At 40.3% G+C, this 21,573-nt stretch overlaps 1 protein-coding gene across 4 annotated transcripts in view; it reads right to left on the reverse strand.

Moving 5' to 3' along the window:
• The window catches only part of RARB (retinoic acid receptor beta), a gene marked incomplete at both ends in the record, with an annotated part of 333,578 nt that overhangs the window by 59,132 nt on the left and 252,873 nt on the right, over positions 1-21,573 (reverse strand). For all 4 annotated transcript variants that reach the window (XM_084248146.1, XM_084248149.1, XM_084248148.1 and 1 more), the window contains one exon: positions 16,795-16,936. In XM_084248146.1, coding sequence (XP_084104272.1) covers positions 16,795-16,936 — 142 coding nt within the window. The remainder of the gene's footprint in view (positions 1-16,794; positions 16,937-21,573) is intronic.

Below are 21,573 nucleotides of genomic sequence, written 5' to 3' on the forward strand. Positions count from 1 at the left end.
TAAATGTTAAAGCATTTCATTATATACAGTTGACCTCTGGATAATGTGGCAATTAGCAGCACCAATCCCCAGAGCAGTACAAAACCCATAGATATTATTGATCACCCCAGAAATTCACTACTAACCCTGATGTTGACCAGTCTTAGCAAAACATGATCAGTTGATTAATACATGTCTTGTATTATTATATGTATTATATACCATATTCTTATAATAAAGCGAGGTAGAGAAAATAAGAAAACCACAAGGAAAATATATTTATGCTACTGTTTATCAATACTGGAAGTCCTACATTTTCTATTTTCAAGAAAATCCGCATGTAAGTGGATCTGTGCAGTTCAAACCCATGTCATTCAAGGGTCTGCTGCAGAAGTATAAGGGTTCTGCTAACAATTCACCATTTAGATAAAGAACAGTCATCCTGAGATGCCTTTCCAACCTACTACCTCATAGAGACACAGTCACTACTCCTTTTATCTAAAAGGGACTTATTGGTTGGATATTGAAATTCGCATTTGTGTAGATTTAGCAGCTATATCTCTACCCAGAACAAAATCCTTTCATTTTTCCTGCATCTAAAATGACAGGGTCTAGGAGAGAATGAATTTATGAATTTTCAGTCCAAAGTTAAAATTAGATGCTGTACCTACTCAATTATCAAGACATGAAGAGCTTATACAAATTGGACAGAAATGAGGTGCATTTATAAACTGCATGTTTGCCATGGAACTGAATTCTCAAAACCAAATAGAAAATGTACAGAGAGGGAATGCACTACAGCAGGGGTTAGCAAACTCCTTTAGTGAAGGGCTGGATGGTAAACATTTTAGGCTTTTCAGGCTGTATGATCTCTGTTTCAATGACACAGCACTGTGTTGCAGCAGGAAAGCAGCCATGGACAATATGTAAGTAAAAGCACATGGCTATGTCCAATAAAATGTTTTTGATAAAAACAGACAGCAGGTCAAATTTGGCTTATAGGCATAAGTTTGCTGACCCTTAGTTTATAGTCTATTAAATGGAGGTATAAATGAATGTTATCCTCAGATACCAAGAGGCCTAAAGGTACAGGAATGAATTGGCTTTTCCCTGGAGAATGAGACAGACACATGCAAAGCAATATTGGCATTTATGTTCTCAACTTTTTCTATTTGAAACAGTCAATATTTAATGGTACTTAGTCTAAAATGTTAGACCATTTCTAAGTTCTACCTTAATGAATTTGAGAGCTAACCTCTTTTTTCTTGTTTCCATAATCATACAACTAACAAATATGCACTAAGTTTGAATAATAAAAAAAATACCAGGTAAGCTCCAAAAAAGAAAACTATAGGTGCTAACATTTTGAGTTATATCTTCAAAACTTCGTGTTTTTATAAATATGAGATCAAGCTGAGCATAAATTTTGTTTTTTTATTTTCTAAGTTAACAACAGGTCAAGTTTTTGCTAAATCAAGAAGTGTAGTAAAATCAGTCATCAGGAAAATGCAAGCTATCATTTCATACCCAGTAGGATGTCTAAAAACTAAAAGAATGAAATGTCAAGGTTTGGCAATGATGTGAGGCAACTGGAATTCTCATACAATGTTGAATGAGAATAAAATGGTCGGTAAAGCCACTTTGGAAAATTGGCCATTTTTCATACTTTAAATATATCAATGTATTTGCTTATGATGTGCCACTGGAAACGGAATATGGAGGATGGATAGGTTTGAGGTGCCTGGTGGTGGTGGTGGTGGGTAAGTTGGCATTTTGACAATATGGCTTTTCCTTGGGCATGTTATATTGTGATGTTTAGTGGACATTCTTGCAGTTTAAGATGATACTTTTAAAATAAAATAAAATAGCTCCTCCATCTCACCAGGTGGGACAATCAGCAGAATCTGTAGAATCTTATTTGGAATTGACAATCTCCATTTTAATTTTGATCTTGTTCATTTTAAAATTTTCTTTGTTTCATTGGGAAAAAAAAACTATGATGCTCTGTTTCAAATCTTTAAAAGTGCACAGTTGCTTTATTACAATAAACAAAAAAAAAAATCTTGCCAATTTCAAGTCCATTGTTACTTCTTTTGGGGTCTAGGGACAGAAAGATTGCCTGTTTTTCTATGCCCATTTTATTCCATTTTGGAAAACAGATGAGATTTAACCACACAGAGGGATGTCCTAAGGAAAGGCAATGAAAAATGTCAAGGACATCCTAAATGACATCTCCCAGTACTCTCTTTATAAGGACCCACGGGAGACATTCATCTCAAACATCTGTTTCTGGAAAATGTGCGATTCTTCTCAACAATGGAGCTGTTTCCATCTTGTGGACACCATGCATGCTGTCACTGACTTTGTCCCTTTTTTGCTTTCCCAGGAACAGCTAATAAATGGGCATCCTTGCACAGCGTACATGCACCTCTGTGCGCTGACTCCAGGCTGACTTCCCTACTTGCCCTTAAAGTCAACTAGCCTAACAATATTTTAACCCATTGGTTTTTTTAAGACTGAGATATAATTGACATACAAAATCCACCCTTTAAAAACTGTTTTTGGTGGTTTTCAATATATGCAGAAATCCACAAGAAGAAATCGACTAGCAGTCACTCTCCATGCCCCATCACACCACCTCCTGGTAACCCTAATGTACTCTTGTCTCTACATATGTTCCTAGTCTGGATATTTCACATGGTGGATCCATATACAGCAAGTGGCCTTTTGTGTCTCATTTCTTTCATACTCAGTGATCTGCCATGTGTCAGTATTCACCCCTCTTCTGGCTGACCAGTACTCCAACAGATGGATATACCATGTTTCATTTGTCCATCAATTAATGGACATTTGAGGTGTTCCCACTTACTGGTTCTTATGGAAAATGTTGCTATGAATAATAGTTCTGTCACGTTTTTGTGTGGGCACGTTTTCATTTCTCTTAGCTCTACATTTAGGAGTAGAATTGAGGGGTCTTACAGCTAAATGCTATGTTTAATTTTTGAGGAATTGCCAAACTATTTTCCAAAGTGGCTGTACCATTTTATATTCTCATCAACAGCGTGCGAGGATTCCATTTCTATAAATCTTTGTCAATGTTTCTTAGAGTCTTGCTTTTTTGATGTGGGTATGAAGCAGTATCTCAACGTAGTTTTGATTGGTGTTTCAATGACTAAAGATGTTGAGCATCAGTCATGTGTTTATTGGTGATTTGCATATCTTTAGTGAAAAATCCATTCAAATCCATTGCCCATTTTTAAATTGTGTTATTTTTTTATTGGGGGGTTGTAATTTTTTGAAACAATACTTTTCTAAGCCCCCTTGTATTCTTTGAAGATAGAATCGAGAGATAAATATATCTATAAAAAGGGTGGGATTATGTACATATTTATCTTTCTTTAGAAATAAACAACTTCTACTAATTTGGGTGTATTTAAAGTGATATTCCATATCTAAGTTAACCTTTTAATATTCCATTCCACCAATTCACAAGTTCTATGTCTCTATGTCTAAATTCAGATGCTGAATTCAATGTTCATATTCTGCCAACTGGCATTACAAAGAAACCTGCCATTTTTACTGCTTTCTCTTCCATCATCAGTATCTACTGGGTATTTGAAATAAATACTAAAAAGGCCAATGAAATTAAGATGCAGAACTTTTTCTTTAAATGTTAATAGTCTCACAGAGAAACTCCAGTGATGGCTACAAAAATGATGTAGGTGTCTATTTTACCAGTCAAACAAACCATTTGTTTTCTCTAAACCAGTCTCAACTTCACCACTTAATAATAAGTCCCATTTTCTGCTAATGAATGAATCAAAATGAAAGGACATATTATTCTGATTTTTAATTATGCAAAAAGGATGGTCAGCTTATTATGAAACTAGAATATACACAGGTTCATAAATCATGCTTTGATGACCTTACACAGCTGATAGGAATTTACTGACATTATTGATAATTTAGCATCAAAAAAAGACCTAATTCTTCTGGTACTTTTTTTTTTAACTGTTTATTATTTGATGGTTGAAACAGTTTTCCACAACAAGCTGTAAATGGATCCACGGGCTATTAATTTGCAGTGCACAGCACCGAAGGGAAAGCTCGTTAGGTGGCTTGATGCGATTACAGGTATTACATAACCATCCTTGGAGAATGCAGAATAAATCAGGGATAATATTCCATCTATATTTTCCCTTAAGCATCCAAAGCTACAAGTGAAAAAGGTTCCAATTCAGAGGGAAAAGGCAAAAGGCAGAGAGGTGAAAAGACCTCCTGAAGAAATTTTGATGTGCAAAAAGCAAGAGGGTTTTCTAATGAGAGGAATTTCATCTCTCATTTGAGATAACAGTTACATTATACACAGGAAGGAGCATCCATGTCTGGTCTTCTCCAACATTTCTTCCATGTTTCAATCTTTTTTTCTTTTGAGGCATAATATTCATGTAGTCATATATTCACTCAATTAAGTTTGGAACGTCCAGCACTCCACTAGGCTCCTTGTGCTTCAAGTCACTGTCCCCTCCCTGGGGGTAACCACCGCACTCACTAATGCCACATAGATTAGTTTTGCTCATTTAAGCTTATTATACAAATGGAATCTTATATTCTCCCTTACCCTGAGTTCTTTAATTCAATATTTTATCTGTGAGATTCATTCGTGCTGTTGTGTTTATCTGTATCAAGTTCCCTTTCCATCACTCCGCACACCCACTATGGAAACATGTCACAAGTTATTGACACATTCTATCACTGATGGACACCTGGGTGGTTTCCAGTGTCCACTATCATGTGTACAGCTGCTGAGAGAGTTTCTGTATTTTTGGTGGAAGGGTGAACTCATTTCTCTTGAGGATGTTCCTAGGAGTAGAATTTCTGGGTCACACTGGTATGGTTAGCTTTAGGAGATATCGCCAAAACAGTTTTCACACTTTGGTTGATTTATACTTCTCACTGTCATGATGAGAGTACCACTTGCTTCACACTTGGTGCTGTCAGTCCTTTCAATGTCAGCCATTCTGATGGAATCAAGGACCCCATTTCAATTTAATGGACACAATTCTATTATTCCAGAACACAAAGTCATGCAAAGGGCACTATTTATAAAAACAAATGCAGCTTTGTATTCTGTACACCCGGATCCCATCATCACCTTGGGAAGTGTCAGAAAGCCACCCCCAAGTGTTACTCAGTCCTCGGAGGCAGGAGGAAGTCCTGAGATCTCTCTCTTAGAAATCCCCCACTGGGGTGCATCCACGAGTGGAGGTTGGGAGAACATTCTGCACATCTACAGGTCTGGATGTGCAGACCTGGATGCCATAGCCAAGTTTCCATTTGACTTCAAATTGCTCAAGCACTTTGCCCCCACTACTGCCAGGACACAGAGTGGGAATCCTGCGCTGATTACAGTTGCTCTTGATTCTTGATTTTTATCATGTCCTCATTAAATCCCCTGAGTCAACAGCGTTTACTAGCTGCAACTTTTATCTTTTTCTTTGGAAGGGCCATATCATAACTGGCTTCGAAGTAAGTTCATTTTGAAACATGAGTGAAATTCTTCTATTTTAAGATTTAAATAATGTTGAATCGAAACAATGGCTTATAAGCCTGACCAAGTGATGTTATAAAACACCTGAGCACAACCTCCACTCCCGCCATAAAACAGATAATAGATGACTTGTGTTCTCCAACATCAAACAGAACATTTCTATCCTAAAATCATTGTGAAAATAAAACAATCTGAAATTTTGTTAAAAAAATTATTAAGTCATGGAGGTATTGAAATAGGGTGCTTCTTCTTCTTGGTCCTGTTACTCAAAAGATGCCTGATTCCATTAATCTCGCTCATCAGATGATTGCTCAACTCTGCTTCCCAGCTTTGAAGGTAGAAGGATGAGAGAAATAACCTTACTGTGCTAGTTAATACTCTGTGATGGCAGGGGGAAAAGAGACAGGTTTAAGGGCTAGATACCATTCCAGGAAGAGCAAATTCCAGATCATTCTCTATGCATGGATTTATTGAGCAATTTAGGTAGCCATTCTCCAGAGAATTGCTGTCACTGGGAGAAGGTACTTAAAGGGCCATGTTCATCGCCCCAGAACACAGGGTGTGCAGGAGAATTTCAGCTTGCTATTTTCATGTTTCCAAACAAAGGGCTCTTTGCCAGCTATTTTAAAAGCACTTGCATATTTATTCAGCCAACTCCCTGTGCTGAGGATTGTTTTTGGGCACTGAGGTTTTATCAATGCCTATTTAAAGCAGAATGAAAAATAGCTCAAGATGAAAACAGAGTATTCCTAGCTTAGAATGTAAGATGCTTCCTATTCTTGCAGGGATATCTGGTTTCTCCCTCTGTCCCTCTCTGAAATTGTCTTAACATTCAATGTGTCTTAGTTCAATTGTTTTCTTTTTAGTGGTATATAAAATAATAGTGTGCCTTAACAAATTATAGATTTGGTGAAATACTGTGTGTATAAAGTTTTAAGAGAAAGCAAATCTTCTCTGTTAGGATCTGTTGATAGCTCTAATGGTTTTATCCACCATAGCACAAACAAGTTGAAACTTCAATTCATGAATGGGATAAAGTGCTCATATTTGTATGATAAAAATTAAGGAAGGAGGCAAAATGGCAAAGGTAAGAACAGGCTCATTATATCATTGGGACCCAATTCAAACCTCTAACTCTTGGAAAGATAAGAAATTTCTGCTTCAGAATCTATTTCTTAAGGACTCTTTTCCTCCCATCCATCCCAGAAAGACCCATTAAGTATAAGGTATTGGACTTATACTTGAGGACCCAAATAAGAATAAGACTCCTTGCTTGCCCTCAAGATACTCTCAGCTAGTATATACAACACTTGCGATCTCTCTCTCTCTCGCTCTCTGTCTTTCACACACAGGTACACATACACAACCCTGCCTTCAAAAAGCAAGTCTGACTTAGAAAGTTACCCAGCACAGGTGCTACTAACACATCACACATTAGGGAGATGTCCCCTGGGGTGGGGACACCAGCTCCCTGCTAGTAGAGAAGCACATGTGTCAGATTAGGAGGGAGGTGGCTTGAAGGATGAGCTGGGAGGGAGAGGAGGCCCTGAGTATGATGGGGCAGAGAGAAGAGCATGCAGACCCTGAGGCTGCATCCCAGGATGCATGCACTGATGGTGAGTGGCAGCGGGTGAGCGTGGGGCATTTTGGGGAGCATGACAAGAGATCGGCATCTTGGGTAGATGGGCAGGCTGAGGTAACTGCAAGGGCTCTGCCCACATGGATATACTTACTTGGCACTCACTGTGAAAGCAGTGAGGGACCATGCAACCCAGCATGGGACCATCTGCTTCAGTGACAACACTTTGTAGGTCTGCGTCTCCAAGGACAAATGTCAAATGTAAAAGTATTTCTTGCTTTGAGTAAATGGTTCACTGGGCCAGAAGGAGCATTAACTGTTCCATGCAGTTGCTCTGGACCATACTGATGGTCAAATAGGTCATTCTTTGGAAGCCAGGGTAGGTAATTACCTTGGCAGGAGGAAGAGTAACAAGAGCTAACACATAGTGAAGTAATATATCTAGTTTCTACCATATATTCATTCATTTATTCCTCACAACAGCCATATGAGGTAAGCACTATTGTCATCTTTGTGTTAAAGACATGGAACTGGAAGCACAGAGGTGCGAAGCAAACTGCCCAAAATCACACAGAGTGGAGTCAGCGATGGGCTGGACTTGAATGCAGGCTACCCCGAAAGCCTCCATGCACTCCTCAGAAGGTGGGTGAACAGAACCACCAGAACTCTCCTCTACTCCCTCCCCCATTTCACCTGGACTCCCCTCAGAAACACCTATTTATCAACCCTTTCTACCAGAAAAGAACTAAACCTTAAAGATCCCAGGAAAGCAAGACCCAGCTGACCATCCTCAAGTTGCACACAGTAGGGGGCAGGAACAAGTCAGAGAGAGGTCAGTGGGGATCTGAGCGACAACTGACACACTACAGGGGGCTCTAAGAGTGCTGGGGCTCCCCAGATTCTGTTCTGTCCTTCTTAAGACACATGAAAACTGTCTGGCTAACAGAGAAGACTAAGGCTTTTCAATCTCCAGTCCTTCCAGTATACCTTGGCCATTTCTCACATACAGGCTGCTATAAATATTTCTATCTCAACTGGTTTTAGTTTAGTTTAGATTTGCTTTGCTTTAAAAATCAGAAACTTTTAAGTTACTACTCTAAAGGGAAAATAGTATCATTTGCCGTAAGTAGGAGGTAAGGGTGAATGATAAGCAGGGTTTTCAAGTTACGGGTCTGTTCGTGTATATAAAGTTTTAGTAGATCAAAGCCGGTGCATTTGTGAAGTCCTGAATGGTAGTCACAAGTAGCTGCAATGAACACCAAATGGCCCACAAAGTCTAAAATATTTACTTCCTGCCCATTCACAAAATAGTTGCAGTCTTCTGAGATAACGTTTCAGTCCTAACCAAGTACCGTTGCCTGTCTTCTCACTGCTAAAAGGGAGATTGGCAAAGATCCACACAGTATTAATAAGGATGCACTTAGCATCGAACTGTGATTTTTTTTCCATTGGTAGCTTAAAAAAAAACTGAATGAATATTGAAAAGGGAATATTTTTATCATTGTATGATTTTATTCCATGCTAAGCTCAATACTCCCTAAAGCTACATTTCATGTCACTGTGTACAGAGTTTATACTTGGGGAAATAGTACATTAAACTAGCACACATATCAAATCATTTATTAAATGATAGAATATGTGATTTGGGAGTACAGATGAGTGTAGCTACTAAAAACTTTGCTGCATCAAATGCACACAAGAGCCTTATTTTTAGTGAAGCCAAGTGTAGTTGCACGGATACTCAGAACTGGAGTGAGGACCCCTAGGTTGAAGCTGGCAGTGTGACTTCAGCAGGCCTCTTAGCCTTTCTGAATCTCAGGACACTGGAGGTCAGAATAGCATTCTTGTCCTACGAGCTGCACGGGACGACCCCAAGTCTTAGGTGACTCTACGGTTGGTAGAGAACTTGGTGACCATCAACTGTCATGTCATCACCATTGTCCTTCCCACCTCTCCTCCTACATGGCTCACCACAAACTCAGGGCCAGTGAAGAGGCCAAGGGTGTAAGATGAGGTCAGGATCAGGGAGATGATGGGTCCAAGGAGAGGCAAGCAGCAGAGCCCTAGCTAAAGGAAAAGAGACAGAAGGTGCCATATGGATGCAGAGAGGCGCCTGCAGGTGGGGGTGGAGGGAGACCTGGCCTCCGTAGCTTGGGCTCAGCACTGCCCTGGAGACCGCAAAGCTTCACCTCGAGCTGACTGACGCAAGAACAGGGCCAGGCGTCCTTTCTGACACCCCAGTTCGGTTTTCCCCATGGAGTTGGGTTCCATGACACCAAGATCTTCCCCTATTCTCTGATTACACATGTCCCAGCATCTCCGGGCAAATGAGCCATCTGTCTCCCAGTTTCTAGTAGCCGAGGAAGGCGGATATTTATTTTAGTAACTATGCCTGCAAGCTTTATTTTGAATGCTGGTGACATAGTATTTGGGGCTGTACATCTACTCTGGGGTGTTATAAACAATTCAAAAATGAGTATAGCCTCCGCCCTTTACTTTTCTCCTGAAGGAGGGTCAAGGCCAGAGTTATTAAAATAAAAAACAGCTGTGGCAGCAGCAACTGCATAACACAGAAAACCTGTGTTACCACTAGGGGAAGGCCCCAGAGAACAGCAGTGTTTAGTCAGCACCTACTGTGTGCCAAGCACGGTGCTCATGAGGCCCAAGGCACCAAGGAATCCAGCAAGGAGGTCGAGCTCATCCCCTTGTTGGAGGTCACCTCATTTGCACGATGTGCAAAGGGCACATTGTGCCCAAAAGGAAACAGCCAGAGGGTGGGCTGCACTTGAATCCAGCTCAGGCTAAGTTCAAAGTCCTTTGTTGCTTCGTCTGCTGTCCCTTTGTGTAAAGGAAGTGTCTGCTTTTCCTAAGGTGAGACTGTGCCTAGTATCCCCTTTCCAGGAGACAGGCTGCAGGGAGACATGAGTTAGTAAAGCTGAAGGAAGGCGAACCCTTCCTCTGCAGTCCGAGTGTTAATGGGCTTCAAGTCCCACAGTGGCACTGACATCACTGGGCTGCTGGTGCCCTAATGGAATTTGGTCTTTTTGTTGTTGTTGTGTTTTAAGTCTCCTGGACAGATGCAGGAAAACACTGACATTTGGCAAGAAGAAAGAGGAGCCGATTTTCATTTTCCGGCTTCCATGACATTTTTAGCTATAAAAATAGGAAGTTTCTCGCCTTTCATTTACTTTGGGGGCTCTCTTTGGGAGTTTGTGCATGGTGGGGAATTTGTGGAAGGTGGGGGGTTAATGTCACATCTCTGTTGAACAGAACAACATGATCCCAGTGAACCTTGGAAACCTAGTAACGGGCTAGGATGTAACACGGGAACAAATGAAGAAATAAACTAAAATTAGAAAGACATTAAGTGCCCTGATGATGATTTTTATGTAATTTTCCAAGTACACAGGGCAACCTACAATATGAATTTCCTTGTTATTAAGCCAGTAAAATCCAGCCATAGAACCAATGAGCACATCAATATAATTTGTGCACCAACAAAAGTGATTTTAACTGAGGTTAAGTGCCTTTAATCCAAAAGGTTTGTTTTAATATAAGTTTAACACTAAAGGAGGGGAAAGAGAGAAACACAGAATAACAAAAACCTCTGGTGGAAATATCTAAGTGTCTGTACAAGGCACGTTGATTGCATCCAAAGGACCCATGGGGACCTTCAAGTCTAAAGTATAAATCGGAATTTAGAGACTTTATAAAAAGCTGTTTTTAAGCTCAATATGCCCCAAATGAGGAGGTGTCAACGAGTGCTTAGGGACTCTTAAATTCAGAGATTATTCAATTGCTCTATTCTACAAATACACTTATGAAACTGTCATAGGAAAAAAATGCTGTGAAATAAACACTAAACAGTGTTCTCAAACAAACTCCAAGACATGTTTTCCCACCACTCACAGGCATGGCCACACAAACATAAGCTCAAACAGCAATACAAACAGGTTCCTTTGTGAATTGGTTAGCAATGGTATTCAAAAGAAGAGAAGGAACAGAATGGTGGTGCATCCTCAGTACCTTTCCCTAGTGTCTAGTACAGACATGGGGTGGAGGGCACCCAGGGGGAGAAGTCCAGAGTCCCACGGGAACATGATCAGCTTTAGAGGCATCCAGGATCTGCTCTTTTCCCTTTATCGGGGCACACAAGTCTTAATTCTGGCTTCGTTTTCGTTTTCCTTTTGGCCTCCTGACCCCAATGTTTAGCCTAGTCCTTGGATCCTTTCCTTTTCTCAATGGATAACTTACTAGCCTAAATTTGCCAAAAGTAGGCCCCTAAGCCCATCATTTGTTCATTCTAACTGCTCCACCTTAACTGGGCTCGTGCCATGCACAGTTACATAAGATACCTGCTCAGCTTAATGGTTTTTACCAGCACGCACACTGATGTCTTCTAGGGGGCAGAACTGGCATGTGAAAGCAGGTTATAGAAACATTGTTGTCTAAACAGGATTCAAAGCTTCAATTCCCACATTACACCCTGGCTGTTAGTCAATACTAATATTCCTCTTATCCAGGAAGAAAAGACCACCCCAAACAAGTTGAATAACTTTGTTTAGGCCTATAGCAGATAAGCAAAAGACTGAGAGTTAAAAAGATATGCACCCATAATTGTTTCATATCTGATAACTTTTTAGCACATAAAGGTGGGAGATGCTGGGTTTGGAAGTCTATTGAAATAGCCATGTTTAGGGCCTCCCCAGTGGCACAGCCAGCGAGGGTCCCACGTAGCGTGCAGATCTCTCCTGCCGCACCCGCCACTCCCCTCAGCAGTGTACTTCATCAGTCTGCCTGTTCTGTTCCCTGCTCTGGCTCTGGTGAATTCTCTCACCCTCCTGTGCTTCTGACTCTACCCAGTGCTTGTATAAATAAATAAATCTTAAAAAAAAAAAAAGAAATTCCATGTTTAACCACTTGACCAATCTAATTTCATTGAGCAAAATATCACATTACCTTCTGGGCTACAAGGTGAGGGACACCTGATGACTGCCTTTTAGGAGTTTACAACCCAGCCAGGGATCCTCACTGGAGTGTGAAGAATCACACCATGATAAAGTCTGTGGCTCATGGGGGGGATTTTCCAAGCATTTTGGGAATACAGGGGAAAGAATGAGCAACCCCAGCTAGAGTTTCTAGAATGTGGGGCTTCAAAGAGGAAGTGTTCTTGGTGTTCAACTGAAAAAGGAGGTGGAAGCCCAATTCCTAGATGCAATTTCTATAGAAACAAGAAGATGTGAGGTTCGTGGGTAATTGGGGCCCAGTGTGGCTGGAAGCTGGGCTATCTATTGGTAGGAGATGAGCAGATGGGAATAGGAGGTGAGCTGGAGTTGAGATCGCATTGAGATCACAGAGCAGCCCTAAGAGGTATATCTGGCCAATGGGTGAACCCCTCAAAGCTGAAGTAGGCAAACTATGGTCTTCTGGCCAAAATCCGCCATGTACCTGCTTTTGTAAATGAAATTTTATTGGAAAATGACCATATCTGTTTGTTTAGGTACTTTCTGTGCCTGCTTTTGTGCTACAATGACAGAGTTAAGTAATTGAGATAGAGGTCCTACAGCTCACAACATCAAAAATATTTCCTATTTGGCCATTTTAAAGTTTGCTGACTGCTGGCTTAAAGATTTGGAGTATTTATTTGAATTTCTGCAGATGCACATGGCCAGGCTTCCCACCCAGAGTCTCTAAGCTGAAGCATCTTAAACCTTCTCCTTTGGCATCATGAACAATTAGTTGTTTATCTGCATCATAAGCTTCTCCAGACATCTCCTTCACAATCCCCAATTTTATGTCTTCATTTATCGTTTCTGTTTTTTATTTCTTGTTTTTATTTTAGGGTTTCGCTACATACTTTCCTTTGCTGACATCGTTACCAGCCGCTTACCTCACCAGCAAAAGCTCATCACTCAACTTGGAGGCAACTTGCTTCCTTTGCCTTCTTCCCAAGTTCTTCATAAATTTTGGTACTACTTTTAGAATGCTGCTGAAAATCGATTTTTTTCACTTGCTGTTGCTGCTTTCAAATTCCTAGCTCTGACAAATAGCTATTCCTCTGCAAAAAGGCTCCCCTCATTGTGCAAAGTCCTTGGAAAATATAAGGTATATCACCGAGCATTCACAAAATAGAAAAACGAAGGAATAGTCATGCTTTTCTCATGAACCATATTAAAGGATTTCTTTTACTAATAAGTCCCTTTACACATTTAAAAACAAATTTGATCTATAAAAATTAAATTCACACATGATTTTCTAGGAAGTACATCTCCAATACAGGGTAAAGAGTGTGATTATTGTTTTATTAACAACTGGCAATAAAGTAGAAGGGAAAAGGGAACTCAGAGCCTTAAAAACTGCTTTTTATGGCATGCAATTTCTGTTACAGTTTCAACAACTTTACAATTTATGAGGATCCAAAACCTAGCACCACCCCTTTACTGTGTTACTTTCAGTAAGCTCATTAACCTCTCTGTTTCAGCTTCCACATCTATCCAAAAAGCAGCAAGAGATTACAACAAACCTAGCTCATAGGATTGTGTGAGGAACAAATGGAACCAAGTATTAAAGTGGTTAATGCGGTGCTCGGCACCCAGAAAACACCCTGTCTGTGTGTTATTATTAGTCTGATGCTTCTTTTACCCACTAACAGCACAAAGAAGAACGTACGAAGAGTAGCTCTCTTAGATTTGACATATCATGGTGAACAGGAAGTAGGTTCTGCCTTCTTTCTTTCTGACTTCCACTAAGGAACATTTCTTCCCACACTCTTGACCCATATGGTTCAGTGGGGTCGCCCTTAATCCTGGGTTCCAGAGACTGGCACATGATCCACACCTAGCCAATGACAGCATGCGCTCTCCACGCAAAACAATACAGTCACAGAGGGGCGCGTGACCCAAATCAGGCCAATGAGCTGGTCCCTCAGCACTGGAGGAATGGCCTTCTAGACCTGAGTTTCTTTCTACAGGGCAGACAACAAGCCTGGAGCTTTTGGAGCCATCTCTACCAGCCATGGAGAAATTCTTCCCAGAAGCTATACCAATACAACAAAAACCAGCTGTGAAACAAAGAGGAACAATACCCTGAAAACCAGTGTGAATCCTGTGATTCCTCTGGACTGCAGTTACATGCGCCCATTTTTTTCCTAACTTATGCCAGCTTGGGCTGGACTTTCACTTGCATCCAGAGAGTTCTGACACACTAATAAGTTGACAAGACCTAAGGCTAGAACTGCATACAAGGCTTACTAGTCTTGGTATTACAGAGAATGCATGGCAAGGTGAGGTAGCAGGCATGAATAGTAATCTTCATTCTGTCTTTAGATATATCAGGGATTGCCAGGAAAATCGTTTCATCTTTCTGGGTCCTAGTGTGCTTGTGTGTCAAATGAGAGAGGTGAGTTGAAAATCAATCTCTAAGATCTCTTTTCAATTCTAACATTCTGGGTCTCTATTATTCTTGGGTCCATTTCAGTTGTGTATACTGTGGTATAATTGGTTACTGATTCTCATGTTTTCCTGCTTCCTTCTGTTTCAGCTTTAAAAATATCCTATTAGACTATCAGTTCTTAAACTCCAACTGTTTATTTCTTTCCCATCAATCTCCTTCTAAGAAAAACACATTTTTTTTTATATTTGGACATAATGATCCCATTTTCTTCCCATTTCTATATTTTTAAATCTAATTAAGGTGATAAGTTCCTTGAGGGTTGAAACTAGAGTTTTCCTGTGGGTGTAAACATTATTTTTTTTAATTGCCAGCCAAGCTGCCAGTTTTTACAGAGCAGCAGGATATGGGTTTTAAGTAATGTAAGCAGGAAATGGGTCTCCAGCCCACACAAAATAAATGCAGAAGTACTGATTTTCCCTGAGTCCACATCTGGCTTACTCATTTATAATTTCAGCCTGAACTGAAATTCTCCCACAAAACTGCAGTGTAACATGCATGTCACAGACTGTCAGACTAAAAGTGGAGCATTAGGTGATCAGCCTGTGAGTCTCACGTATACATATAAATAATCTAGTTATTTCAGGTCAACATCATGTTTTTCTCTACAGTGGTAGGGTTTGGGATCTGAGCTAAGAGAATATTAGCTTCATATCCTCACAGTCACTGATTATAAATATTTCAAAAGCTCTAAACTTTGCAGGGATTGAAGGGAATTGGCTAAAATGCAGTCAATTGACATCTTCTGCAGATAGAACTATCCAGAGGAAAAAGACATTCCCAGAAGAAATACATCACATGTACTATGAGGACTGCCCCCATAGCTGATGATCCCCATTCACCGTTGTTCACCAGGACCCTAAATACGCACAAGACTCCAACCCCAGGTTGGAGTGCCTCACTGGGCACTTCCTGCCAATTATAACAAGACAGATATAGACGTAGAGACTAGGGGGTCAATTAGTTTAGTAAATCAATGATGCCATTCAGGGCTATTTCTATCTTATCTTTCTATTCTTCCATGTATAGTGCCCAAGAAGTGGAAAAGCCGATTAAACCTTGGGCATAGTTAGGAAACGTGAAAGGACAGGTTCTATGCTGGGCATCTACCAAGAAACACCCTTATGCAGCAGCTCCCAGCAGAAGGCCCACCTCTGGCTGAACACCCTCAGAGCAGTGCTGTTGTCAGAGGGGCCTTCCCTCCTCACAGACTGCTTCTGAGGGCCACCCTTCCAGTTCCAGTATCTAAGAACCTGTAATACTGTACTCAGGTCCCACCGTGAAGCTGTGGCCAAGGTACCTGGAATTTTGTCCCACACAGAGGGCAGAGGATGTGTCTCTGGCATCCCCAGAGTCCCCCCACAGTACCTGGATCAGTGCCTCACTCACAGTTTGCCTTTACCAAACCCCCAAGGAACAGGATGAAGGAAGCACAGTAAGTCCATCAGTGCATGCACGCACACACCCTGATTGTCTTCCTAGGACTGCCTGAGCCCAGTCATCTACCTGTCACATTCCTGTTCCAATATTTGAAAGAACCAAAGACAGAATGCAAGTAGTGAAATTCTTATGTGGTGTAGATCCTCTGTCTATACAAACCAAGCATTTCAAATCCCCACGATCAGATGTTTATGGACCAGTAATTTTAAATTTACTGAAACATTCTCTTACATTAATAAACTGCATGATTGTTTGGGGAAAGGAGTGGCTGGAAGGAAAAAAGTTAAATCAAGTTTGGAAAAATGTTACCAAACCATTTTTTTTATATGTTTCTTCCACAATAAAGTTGATATTCCCTTTCTAAAAGGGGGAAAATCTTCACCACTGTTACTATTCAATCTCTTGTCTCATTTATACTCACTAGTACAGGCAAACTCTTTATTCCTATGGTCAAGTTGGGGAAATGGAGTCACCGAGTAACTATGTGACATGCTTGAGTTACTAGTGACTCTGGAACACACAGTGAGTTAGAAGCTGCTCTGGAATACACGACTGCCCCCAGGACACCTAACTCCTACATTTGCACCAACTGCCATTCAAGTTTTATCTGAAAGTCCCCACAGTTATTCTATTTTCATGACAGTCTCTGTTTACACCTACCCTTGGCAAGCTATCATTAGTGTCATGTCTGAATTCCACATGCTGACATCCTCCACAAATGGATTTTGGAAGCTGAGCAAAATCATATTTATAGATATGGCAAAGAGGAAGAAAACATTTTTGAGTCTCCACTTACATTCTTTGGACATTCCCACTTCAAAGCACTTCTGGAGTCGACAGTACTGGCATCGATTCCTGGTGACTTTATTAATAACACAGTTCTTATCTCGGTGACAAGTGTAAATCATGTTCTTCTGAATGCTTCTGCGAAAAAAACCCTGCAAGCAAGTAAGAAGATGAGAAAACTGAGTAAGCCAACCGGGCTTTGTGAGAAATCAAAGCTGACATTATCAATGCATTGAGGGCTCATTCTGAGGAATGAAGTGATGGCAGCAGAAAAGTTAACTTAGTTAAGCCTTAAAACCTTTGTGAAATATTAATAAGCAGCTCTCCCATTGTTGCAGTCCAGAAAGCCCCTTTTAATCAAAACTAGACATACTGTTTATTATCTTGCTAAAAGAAAATTAATACCAAGCTGATTTACTTGGGAAACATAAAGCAGAGTTGGGTTCCCTTCAAACAGACTTAGTTTCATAAGCAGCTTCCTTGCTGGCCAGAATGATTTCAGGTGAGTCCACTCTCTAGAAACTCAATATAAGAGGCACTGTACTTGCAAAAGAAATTATTTGATTTATGAAAGAATTAGTTCAAAGGAATCTTCTTGGAAATCTTTTTACATATTTAGCTTCTGTTACAAAATTAAAAATACGATTTTATCTACAAACTGTTGAGAAAAAACTATCCAAGGTTGGAAACATGGCAGAGAGTCCTTAGCTGCCCATGTACAGGCAGATTAGAGCTGTGCTGTCCCATAGGGTAGCTGCTAGTCACCTGAGGCTATTTAAGTAAAAAATGATGAAAATCTTAAAAAGTGAAGACTGAAATTCCTCAGTTGCACCAGTCACATTTCAAATACTAAAGAGCTGCACAGGGCCAATAGCTACATAGATACAGCCAGTTCTCATCTCTGGGGGAAGTTCCGCCCAGCCTGCTGTGTTACAGTACCAACTCATTACAGCACCAGCCCACCTAAGAGTCACCTAATGCTCTTGGGAAAGGTAACTTTGTTTGACTTACTATTTACTATTGATTGGACCTAGTCTCTGTAAAGATTGTAGAAGACTGGTAAATCACAAATAATTGTCTAGTTTAGGTGCAAAGGATTTCTGTCTGGTTGAAATATAACTTAAGATTATTGTTTTATTGCCTTGTAGGACATTAACCAGTTTTGTATATAACTCTGCAACCTTATATCAGCAGTTTTTTTTCCTTTCACCCTATCGATCAATATATCTATTTATTATCAACCTACTTAGATAATTTTCTCTTATCTCTGAACCCGCTTTGTCATCCTATTGTTTTCCTCAATGAGTTAAATAAATCAGCATGTGCTTACTGAATATCTGAATATGTAACTTTTTGAAAATTATATGTTCACAGAGGGAGCAGGTCATCCTGACTTTTATGAAACGTTGAGGAAATAAAGCAGTTTTGAGGCTCCAGGAGCCAGGTTCTGCATCTTCTTTGTCCTCTCCATTTCTATCTACAACTTTGCAGATGATGACTATTCAAGTGATGCTTGTTAAATGTGACAGTAAATGAACAGTGAATGAACAGTATACCTGCTGTCTTTTCCCTCTTCTAATTTTCTGAGAAAACCCTCTATGTGGCTATGATTAAAAGCAAGCAGTTGGACCTGATCAATTGTGAAATGACTTTTACCTACATTAGAAACAATTCTTCTGAATGTAAGAAACATTCCTCCTCATCCCCCCCAAGGTGATGAACAACCCATAAGATTCACCCTCTGAGTTCAACTTTCCCTGCAGTACATTAACACTCCAGGAGCCAGAACTAAGAACAATCAAAGTTAAAATGTATTAGAAAACAAAGCTCATGTAACACACATTGTTTAAGATATTTATGTGGCCACCCTAGGATTTTAATGTTTAAATAAACATATTTTTAGGGGCATGGTTCAACTGTAAATGCCTGGAAATCTTATTTAAAATTGCAACTCCTGTCACATCCCAGACACATACATTTTCCAAGAAAATTCAAGTTTATTTTTGCACCTCTGGAGCTACAAATATGCTCAGAGTCTAAAATAATAGGTTACAAATACTCTAAAGCCCTAACAGAGTCTGTGCAGAGTGGTTACCTCAAAACACATCTTTTCCTGCAAAAAAATACCTACAGGCCACTTTCGGCTGCCAGCTGTATAAACTCGATTTACAAAACTTCCCTGCTCTCCTGATTGAACAGCTAGTCTTGTCTGCATGTAGGAAGCAAGTGAGGAATGGACAAAGGTGACCTCCGTTTATTCAAACCTGAATATTCAGTTCAGCAAATTCTTAGTGAGTGACCGTGGAGGAGAGAAAAACAATCTCATGGTGCTCAAATGAAAGAAGAAGAGAGAATTAAGGAACTTTATATGTCACTCATTATCCAGTCAGTGTGGTTCAGTGACAGTGATGGCAGAAACTAAATAGGACTTCTTGGTTTTCCCAATCAGATTTTTGGCTGGATTTCAGAAGGTCTAAATTTCAGTAAATCATTTCCACCATGGTAGAATACTTGCTGACTAGAATATATGCTGTGAGGTATTTTTATACATGGGTTGGGTAAACAGAAGTGCCCTGTGAGGCCAAAGAGAGTTTGCATGGTAGAGATTCCTTGTCTCCCCTGTAGAGACTGAACTGTTACAAAAACCACTGCTCTGAGGAGCCTTTTGGGTATGTGTGTGTGTGTCACCACAGCCCCACACCACCTCAATTTTACTTAACATTTTCACTTCAGTTCACTCTTCCTTTTCATTTTTAACATTATTTAAATGGAAATCTTGCCTCTCTGGCTTAATCAGGAAACCAGTACCAATGGTCAATATTAGAAGGCACTCATAAAATAAATAACATGAAAGTCAAACAAAACAATCATTAAATGTTATTTCACTCTAACTAGATACTGAATCTGTTAGAGGCTTGTGGTCCCTCCCTCCTCACTCCTTACTGAAAAGGAGCTAAGCAGACATTGGAAACAGATCAATACTGGCTTAAAACTTTCTCTTTGAGGAATTTAGAGAAAAACACAGGAGTTTCTCATTTATGTGGTTTAATGTGAATCAAAGGTCGCTCATGAACATAAAATTGAGAGTCTCACGCTCTAGGGAATTAAACTGTAACTCCAAACTTTTCTCAGGTAAAAATGAGTTTTAGAGTATTGGGTTCAAGGGTGATAGTTCTTGAAGCAGCAGGTGGGTAGAGACACAGCTGGAGGCAAAAAGACTGAAAAGCTTAGCCTATAAAGAGCAAGGATTTGGGGTGCTTGGGAAGAGAAACCCAAGGGGCAAGAGGAAGTTGAGAAAGAGCCCGGAGTGGAAGTTGAGGTGCTGGGCGTTCAGCCTCTTCATCACCATTGAGTGGCCTTGGGCGAGTCACAGCCCTGGGGCGCTAAGCTCCCTCATCTAAGTGAGGGGCTGATTGTCTTATTTCCAAGACCCTTTTTGGCTGCAAATTTCTGAGATGACAAGTGTGTCATTATACCAAGGAGTAGTGAGTTGGAATGGTCTCAGGACGGGGATGAGGGAGTTTCTGTAGATAAAGAAAATGGCTAAGGAAGAGGTGGTATTTGAAGACGAAGGAAGAGATGCTCCATCTGTATGGGCAAAAGTTGCAATTTTTTGTAAGTAGACTCCAAAAAGAGGACTTTCAGATGGCTTTTACATTAATGTAGAATTGAGTCATCACAAGAGCTGTGTGCAGGTAGCTCAGTAGCTGGATGTAAGCTGAAACGCTTCAATAACTGGACCATGGACTTGTGGCTCAACATTTCCAGTAAGTTTCAGGGCTGCTGACACCAGTTTTACTCTTTCACTTTGCTGGGACACTCTTTTCTCAGTGAACCCAGGCAGCCTTAGGTCTTCATCCTTCTCTGGGTGAGCCAAGCACACATGAATGCTTCTTCTAGGCAACCTTGCTATTTTGCTTCTCCTTTTATTATACCCATTCAAGTATGTTTTTAAAGCATCAAGCAAAAGCACTGTCCACTGCAGAGGTTACATGGGTCTGTGACATGAATTTTCACATTAGGGTGTCATAGTACTCAGTACTATGATCTTGTGACAGTTTCCTTGCTGGGATCCCAGTCTCCCTGATGGGGGCAGGAAAGAAAGAGCATGGGGGCCAGTTCCCTGGAAGTAGAGCAGGTAGGTTGATGGGCTCCAAGGTGAACTTGAGGCAGCACTTAAGGTCTTCCTTGGAATCAAGACAGTGGACTTGGGTTGTGGAGGGAAAGACTCAAGGCAATGGCTAACCAATAACTGGTGTGGAAGAATGTCAATATCTCAACATTTAATAAAACTGCATTGGTACATACCAGTTGAATACCCCCAAGGCTAGGACAGAACCTGATACATAGCAGATACTCAACTATGAATGAAGTTTTGTTGATTAAATGAATGAAGTTTATGGTAAAATCCTTACCTATAACCAGAACCAAAATCCTGGATGCATTATACTTTAATTCCATAAAATATTCCCTAGTATCAATGTGTCCCTTGAAGGTGATATTTTATGAACTTAAGAAACCAGATTTCTGTGAAGTTAGTACAAGAGTCACTGATTTGAGTTGTAATAAGGTTGGTCAATCAGGGCTTCTGTTGATTAAACCTGATTGACTATTAATCATTCCAGATTTACCCTGACTATGACTTCCATTGTTAATTATAACTTCTGTTGGTTAACCGTGATCTCTGTTGTCTAAGCATGGCTTCTATAGATTAGCTTTACCTATACCTCTATTGGTTGTGAAAGTCAAAGTCAGTAACACAACACTGAGTGCATAAATTAAGAAGGTC

The sequence above is a fragment of the Talpa europaea genome, assembly GCF_964194135.1.
Source record: "Talpa europaea genome assembly, chromosome: 11".
NCBI classification, from domain to species: Eukaryota; Metazoa; Chordata; class Mammalia; order Eulipotyphla; family Talpidae; genus Talpa; species Talpa europaea.